Raw genomic sequence first — 8,745 nt, 5'->3', positions numbered from 1 at the left:
TGCCTCCGGTTACCTGGTCCTTTACCCTCGCCCGCAGCCACGACTCCCTGGTTATGGCAGCACCAAGTTCCCCAGGCGGCGAGGCACCAAGTCCATCCTCCACCGCCAACTGCTCCATTCCAATTCCCAGCATGAGCTGGTTTCCTTTAATTATTCCGATTCCAAATTCTTTAGAATCCAGATTAACTACTAGCGATTAATGAAATAGTGAACAAGCATATATTTGTTTTGTTTGATGTGTATCCCTTAGTTATGTTACTTTTATCTTTAATGTACATATGCATGAATTGGATTAGACGTTCCAAGATCCAAGAGAAAATATAATTCTAGCTAAAAGAAAAAAAAGAATAAAGGATATATCTTAATCTCATAAAGGATCTATGAGTAGGTGTATTATATATGAGTCGCGTCATCCAGACACAGTACTATTCAAACAAAGATTATGTATGCAACTATAAGTTGAATTTAGATATAATTATTGGCATTTATTCCTATTCTACCTAATATATTAGAGTCCATACGTTATTATAGTTCCGTTTTGCTAAGCCTCCTTTTAGAGTTTGGCACAGACCCTGGATTTTGCCGGGACGGCCCTGATAACCGGTAGTATACAACAATATAATCAAAACTCCCTATAATTACTATCCCTGCTATCCCTAGTACTACCATGCATGCGTGTTCATAGGATCACCGGTTGTAAACTTTTAATTCTATCGTGCTTGATAAATTCTTGGAGCAACTTGCTACATTATCTTAGAATCAGTAGAGGAAAAAAAAGCATGATGGAATGGAATTAGCCATACATAACATAAAGCGCGCACAAAACGCCCTCAAAATCACCATCCAATCATCAATCTATGGCATGGCCTATGGGGGGAAGGGGAATCATATGCCACCCTTTGTAGACCACACCTTTGGTCCTCCACGGTTAAGCCATCCATCATGCCGCCCTCACCTCCCCTCCCTTCCCGTTCCCATCAAAAGCGCCAGCGCATCTCCTCCGTCGATCCGTGCCGGCCAGGCCCATCTCCACCGTCCCCTCCCCGCCGGTCACGAGGCCTCGCCGCGGACAAAACGCTCGCACGGGCCCCGTAGCCCCTGTCCAAATCACGCAGCACGCCACCACTGACACACAGGAGAGAGAGAGAGGGTGGGGGAGGGAGGGAGGCGGCGGCGAGGCAATGGCGACGCTGCCGCAGCGGTTCAAGCTGCTGGCGACGCGGTGCGCGGCGGGGGCGCCCAGCCCGTCGAGGAGCCCTGCGCCGGCGTACGCGACCGGGGCCGCCAGCCCGGGGTACCGCCTGCGCCGCCGGGCCCGGGGCGGGGCGGGGGCCAGCGCCAGGCGCCGCGGGCGCCTGCGCCGCTTCCTCTGCCGCCGCGGCGGCGGGAGTGGCGAAGGCGAGCCCCTGGCGGCCGCGCGGCGGGAGGAGGAGGACGACGACGTCAGGAGGCCGCTGTTCGGCGGGGGCCGGGCGGGCGGCGGGGGCCGCACGCTGCGGGATCTGTTCGTGGCGTCCCCGGAGGCCGGGCGCCGCCGTGGGGGCTGCAGCTGCGACGAGGACGAGGACGGCGAGGAAGATGGCGGCGGGAGGGCGGGCGCGGATCCTGGCGGCGGCGGCGCGTGGCGGGGAAGCCGGAGGTTCGGCTCCGGCGGGCTGCGGAGCCTGCTGATGCGGCGGAGCTGGCGGCCGGTGCTGGTGGCCATCCCGGAGGCGGACGGCGGCAAGATCGAGCTCGGCGCCATCGAGGAATAATAAGAGAACTGAACTGAGCGAGTGCGGGCTGGAACGGATGGGGGATCCGAATCCTCGCGACGTCGTCTTCCCCCTCCCTGCCTCTGTTCTTGTTTCCTCTGTTTCTTCTTCTCTCCTCCTTTCCGGGGCCTCACCGGATATCCTGTGGGTGACTGCCGGCGCGCTGTGAATATGACGCAATTGAAATGCCAAATTACTCGCCATTACTATGATTCTGAAGAAAACGGCTGCAATTCAGCTGCAGTGCTAGCCATGGGCAGATGCAGCAAGCAAATCGCTGGAGAGTGTACTGACATTTCTGCTACTATACACAGCTGAAGAAATCGTTTGCCCTGGATGCCATTCATGTCGGGTCAGGCTGCAGGAGCTTGCGCACTTGTACAGTGTGCAAGACTAGTCAGCCATCACCCATCAATGGACAATGGCTTTGAGTGATTGCTGCCCGGTGAAGACGAAGACACACTGGAGTCCGGAGCATTGATTGCAGGGAGTACGGTTTGTATCCCGGACTAAACTTCGGTTGCGGGATATGGGATGTTTGGACAGCTAATATAAATTAATTATAAAATTGATTATATAAATAAAAACTAATTCGCGAGATGAATTCATTAAATCTAATTAGTTTATGATTTGATAATATTGTACTAATAATAGATTAATTAGACTTAATTAATTTATTTTAATAATTGAATAAGTCTCCATTTATGCAATTAATTTTATAATATTCTAATTAGCATTCAAATATTGTATGAATTAAAAATTAATTCGCTATCAAAAAACTCTGTAAGAGTGACATGAATTAAAAATTAATTTCCGATCCAAACTGTACGGACTCAGAACGGACGGCGGGAGATACGATGTTGATGCCAACGACCGCCAGCCTTTTGCTGTACGCGCGCCCCCGCACCTTGCCTTCCCTTTTGACTCGCTTGCGCGGGCGCGCGGGAGGGCGCGATCACGACTTGGCACGGCTCGGTTGTGGCAATGTGGCCGGGTCGGGTTTTGCATGATGTGTGTTGGCTTGGGTTGGCTTCTTCCTCTCCTGCGAGTGCCATGGTAGGTCGAATCATTGCATTTCAGTTAAGATTTTCATTCTGGTGTACTAGTTCCGGGTGGGTTGCAATGCGTGCAAACACGGGGCAGTAGCAGCCATGCCACCCAATTCGGCTCATTTTCACAAGTTCACTCGGATCGGATCGGCCCATCAGACATGCACGCAGACGGTAAGAACAACTCAATTTCACCTAGCACGTGCCCGTCTCTTGACCGCCACATGCTAATCCATATGCAGAGACATTTGACCAATGCAAATTCACATATAATGAAAGCAAATCCGGTAGTCCCGGTATATGCTCCACAACATACCTAAGATCAAGCATACATATATTGTTCACAAATACACATTTCGCCAAACAACCACATTGAGCAATTTTAAGTATTACATAAGTTCAACATTTAAATATTACAAAGACATAGAAGTTCAAATCATGGAATAAAAATGGTTCAAGCTTCGAATACAAGCCTTGGGCTCACAAATGACAAATGACATAATAGAGACATGTAGTTAAAATTTAGTGTTTCAATATGCTCTCACAAATGATAAACTACGCAGCGGATAAATTGATAAAAGCGCAACAAAGCAATGACGTCTTGCTCAAGGGCACCATTATGTCCATAACAACATACTCCTCCTGCGCCGGAATCGGCAGGGTAGAAGTGGCTAAAAACAACTGCCAGCTCACTTGCAACTTAGGTTAAAAAGCAATATGAGTACAAAGGTACTCACAAGTCTTGCGCAATTATATAAACAAGGATTATGCAAAAGGGGCTCAACAAGGATGAGGCTTTTAAGTAATTATTGCATAAACATGAGCTCTCTAAACTAACATCTAGCTCTCTAATCAAAATTAATTAATCTTGCCCAACCCACAACACAAATTTTATTTGGTTAGGAGAAGAACAAATAATTGATCATAAAAGTGATATGAACTATTTCCAACATAATTGAAACTTCTACAAAGAATTTATTGGATACTGAGCTTGCTCATTACCGAGAGCGTGGCAATTCGAATTGATTAATTAAATCTTGCAAGGGTGTACATCTTTACCCACATGACGCAAGGACCATGCGGCTCATCCAACCGACCACGTTGGATAAGGGGGTAAACAAGTCTCAACCTTTGAAAATCACGCCTAGCTTACGCGGAGAGTCACCTAGCTTCACCGGGGACACCCCTAAGCCTCTCTACATAGCCCGTTGGCCACGCATCTAAGACCGTGCCTCAATAATTAAAACAAAGAAGGTATTAGACTCATCCATACCATGATTGAATATGTGGTAGCACGTTAAGTTGCTCAAAACCATGGTCATCCACGGACGGTCCTTAATCTGTCCAAGCGGACTATGCCTCCAAGACTCCTTTCTCTAGACCCTACCATTCTGCTCGATCCTTCGGTGCTCCTCGTCTTCATCCTGGGGAGCATCAGCTGTGGGCTCGTCGGCTGAGACGTCCGCGAGTTGCTCGTTGTCATACTGGGGTCTAGCTCGTCGTTCTCCATGTTGCGAAGGGAGGCCCTTCATACTTGACGATCCTGTGAGTAGTTAGCCGTAAGGCTGTACTGGAGTAGCTCTGTGCTACTTCCTCCTTCTTCCGCGATGGGAGAAAGAGGTTTGCCCTCCAGGAAGGGCAGTTCTGTGTGAAAGCCACAAGGCGGGACTCGTAATCGAGTAGTTCGGAGGGCTCAAAGCCCTTCCAGTACACGAAACGTCCTTGCGGTGTTGATGTTATGGCTAAACCCAGATGGCTGCTCGAAAATGATTCGGTGTGGCTGTCGGGTTGCGAGTGGTTTTCAAGGGCGGGGGCCGCCCGACGAGCGGTGGCTTCCTCATCTTCGAGTCCTTCTCGGAACTGGCTTGAAGGTGTAGCACTGAGCAAGGAGTACTCTTTGTTGGAGTCCGAGTAGATGACGAAAACAGGCCCCCCCCCCCCCCCCGCAAACGGTGGCTCCCATGTCCTTGATCTCGAGCAGCAGATCCAAATCTTCCTCTAAGTCGGAGAGGGATTTAGATTGTATGGTCATTTCAGATCGGTTTGAATCCGATCCGGCTAGATCTGATGCATCACGAGTGGAAGTCACGTCGAAAACGGATATCTTTTCAATCTGCAGGGCTAGATCAGGAAACAGCAGTTCGTCGAGGTGGTTGATGAACTCGTCGAGATCGCTGCTTCAAGTTGATGGAGCCTCCAGCTCCCTGGAGTTGGCTAGGTGGTTGTTGAAGCCACCCAAACTGTTGGCGACGCAGAACTAGGAGCCGAAGATGAAAGTTGTGCCCTTGTCGAGCACAACTCTGGTGAAGTTGAAGGATGCCATCAAATTCTCCGGTGGATGCTCGATGAACACCCGTACTTGGCGTGCCAGCTGTCGGTGTTTTACCGCACGCCCATCAATGGATACCCCCGAGGTGGCGAGTTTGCAGGTAGGGTGTCGCCGAGATCAGGAACTCGAAAGTGCAAAGGAACACAAGGTTTAGACAGGTTCGGGCTGCCAAGAGCGTAATACCCTACGTCCTATGTGGTTTGTATTGCCTTTGATGGTGATTGTCCCCAAGGGGCTCCCTGTCCGTCTTTATATAGTCTGGGGGATAGATTTACATGGAAGTCCTAGTCGGATACAAGCCCAGAAGTCCTACCCGACTACTTCTTGGGTAGTCTCCTACCATGTCCGACTAGTTTTGCTACTGTATAAGTAGTCTTACTGCTCTACGAGTAGTTACAACAGATGTAGGGCGTGGGACATGTCCCATCCCGTATTCTAGAAGAAGTATGCTATGTGTACAGTTCCGTGTACCCGAGTCTGACAGAAACCACCATTCCAACATAAACCAAAGCCGTACAAGTGCAACCAAGAATTGCCAAGTGAGTGTGGTGTGACTCTAATCCAATTTTTCCATTCGAGTTATAAAAAAAATACTCTAAGCATGGCTAAGAAACTAGTCAAATTAATTAGTTAACCAACATGTGACAAGGACACGGATAAACAACTCAAGGAAGGTAATGCATAAAAGGAGGTACAACAATATGATAAATAAATATAATACATAACCCATAATTACGCAATTGAGATAACTAAAACTAAATTAATTTAAGCGGGAAAAAAATTCATGCTTAACTTCTTGCCTTGGTTTTTTTCCGGCTCAACCACGAACTCGACACCGAACTTGGGCTCAACAGTGTCGGTAGGCTCAACGGGCTCGCTCTCCGGCGTTTCGATCACCAAAATGTAAAATGCATGAATAGATGCATATGTTAGTATAGTGCCATATTTATGCATGAAATGATAAGAAATGAAGAGTGAATGGAACAACATGCAATGATACACAAACACGAGCTACTAACAAAGATACCTAAGTATCACTAGCACTTAAGCAACAAAACCTAAAGCAAGAATTATCAATAAGAAATTTATACAGCAAGCATAAATCATGAATTTATTTGAGCATACAGAGAACATAAACACAAATTCATAAGAGTTGGATTTGCAGCAAAATTAATTTTGTAGAATTATTTATGAGCATGATAATTTTCAGCTACTTTAAATAAGTTAAATCTTAAAAATATATGAAAATCATATCAAACAATTTTCAGAAAATTACCATACAAACTAGACAGATAACAGAAGCTAACACGAGTGGATTTACCATTTTATCATTTTTCATTAAAAAGATATGCAATAAACAGGCTTACATGCGGCAAACATGAAAACAGTCTAAAACCCTAATAAACAGCTAGGCTACAGCAAAACAAAATATACAACTGGATAGATTTTTTCATAAGGAATCTAACAAAGTTAATATTTGTCTTTTTAGATCATCAGGGAAATTACCAAGCATTTAAATCACTTTTACAAAAACAAATCATAACTCATTTTATGTAACAGGAACATGGAAAACAATATTTTTACAAAGTTGATCAACACCAAAGGGTTTCAACAAAATAAGTTCCATAATTTTTGGAGATCTACACAATTTTCTATAAATTTTACAAGTTTTCAGATCTAACAATACCCTTTAAACAGCAGAGCTGCCAGCTTGGGCCCACCCGAGCCTCTGACAGGCGAGGCCCAGGGACCAGGCAGCCCCTGATCGGGTCAAGGCTGACCCGCCTTGACCACGGCCAGCGTGCAGCCACAGCGCGCCACACGTGCGGACACGGCACGGCCGATGGCAAGGCAGGGCGAGCATGGTGCGGGGCACGCGCACAAGGACTGAGGCAATGCTCAGCAGCAGCCCCCGAGGCAGAGGACGATAGCAGGGAGGGCAGCTCGATGAGGAACAACGGCGGCGGACTAAGGTCATCGCCGGGGAGCCCTGCACGGCAAGGGAAAGGGCAGGATTAAGGCCGGAATGGGTCAAGGAGGGTGAGGGGAAGCCGTGCATGCGAGGAATCGATGGGAGGCTGTCGGAGGATTTCTCCAGCCGGGTGGCGGAGTGCACCCGCCTAATCCTAGATTAGGATGAGTTTGGGGCAAGTCAAGGAATGCTTGATCTAGAGGCGGCTAATACGAAAAGCACACAAGGGTTTAGAGTGGTTCAGACGCCGGAGCGTAAAATCCTACGTCAACTGTGAGATGTATTGCTTGTTTTGGTGAGGAACATCTTACTCTGCGTGGGTGTCCACTTCCTTGTGTGTGTGAACTCTACAGAGTGACCGTGAAACTCGTGTGAGTCTTGTGGGACTTGAGAGAGCTTTGTGTGTGAGTGAACTTGTGTTCTAACGTGCGCGCTCTCCCTTTTATAGGCTCAAGGGGAGCGCGTACACTGAGCGGGGCCCCGACAGGTGGACCCGGCGACATATTTAAATAACGTACACATTGGAGCCTTAAATGCCACAGATTCGGAAATCTTCCTCTTCGGCCCCCATGCGTATCCTCCGTCAGGGTATGGTCATGTGCCGTCTCGCTGGCATAGGGTCTGCTGCCACTAACATGCGTAGAGGGAGTCGTGCTGTCACTGTAGAGTCAGCTCCCGCTGACAGGCGAAGGGGCTATGCTGACGTGCCGTGCTGTAGCCTTTGCGCACTGTAGCAACACACGCCGTGGCCTTCCTGCAGCAGGTCATAATAACCCTTCGCTCACGCACGCGGCGCTGTGATGTGACCACACATCCCTTGCTCACGCATGCAGCACAGTGATGTGACGCGCCGCCTCGTTAACTGGCGGGCTTACTATGCTGTCACCTATACCTGCCCAACGTGTCAGAGGGCCGCCCATGCCCTGTCTCGGGCACGCGCACCCCAACCACCCGCATTTAATGCGGTAGTTGGGTTGGCTTCTCGCAGAAGGCTGGAACCCGCCAGACACATGGCGGCCCTGGTTTAGCGGCCGCTCCCTTAGGAGCACGTGGCGGCACCTTACCTCCTCCCCCGAGGGATGGTGGTTCGGGCCCCCTGGCTGGCCCAGGCGCTCAGGCCCCCTGGGGGTCCGGCTTCCACACGTAGGGGCGCAAGACCATCCCGCGGTGGTCTGAGCCCATGGTAGCCATTCCTGAGCATCTTGTCCTTGCGGGCACGTGGAGGCGCCGGACCTGCTAGTATGTGGGGGGAGGTCCGGAGACCGTGCCCCCTGTTGTCAGGCTCGGGCCGTACGGCCTGTCACCCAGAAGCTTAGTGCGAGGTTACGGATATCCTCACTCCCCTTGGGCTGGATACACTAGTAGGAGGTACCCCTATCTGTATGTGCCGATAGAGGCCTCCGGGCCCACCTCGGGTGAGGTACGTACCCGCAGGTGGGGCCATAATCTTGTGTTGTGCTGGGTGGACAGCTTGCACCCATTGCGAAGGGGCAAGAAGGACTTCCCCCTCCGGCGAGATCTCCGAGGCGTCGTCCACTGCCCATGTTCTACGCGCCTGACGGTTCAACTTCCGTCTTATTCTCGCATGTCCTGTTGTACTAGCGGTTCCGATTCCACCTTTTCCTCCCGCCTCCAGCGACC

The 8,745-nt window shown here is 49.6% G+C and overlaps 1 protein-coding gene across 1 annotated transcript; it reads left to right on the top strand.

The window, feature by feature from the left end:
* Nucleotides 1-1,032: 1,032 nt before the first annotated feature.
* Nucleotides 1,033-1,963, top strand: LOC112897633 (rRNA 2'-O-methyltransferase fibrillarin-like). The gene has a single exon (XM_025965980.1). The coding sequence runs from the start codon at nt 1,182-1,184 to the stop codon at nt 1,752-1,754; it is 573 nt and encodes a 190-aa protein (XP_025821765.1). The 5' UTR covers nt 1,033-1,181; the 3' UTR covers nt 1,755-1,963.
* Nucleotides 1,964-8,745: the final 6,782 nt, after the last annotated feature.

This window comes from Panicum hallii, chromosome 6 (genome assembly GCF_002211085.1).
Source record: "Panicum hallii strain FIL2 chromosome 6, PHallii_v3.1, whole genome shotgun sequence".
NCBI lineage: Eukaryota > Viridiplantae > Streptophyta > Magnoliopsida > Poales > Poaceae > Panicum > Panicum hallii.
Note: the sequence above shows the minus strand (reverse complement) of the source record. Positions and strands in the feature narration are given on the sequence as shown.

Bases quoted from the DNA above. Each gene is read 5' to 3' on its own strand.
- LOC112897633 (XM_025965980.1), top strand. From the start codon at position 1,182: ATGGCGACGCTGCCGCAGCGGTTCAAGCTGCTGGCGACGCGGTGCGCG.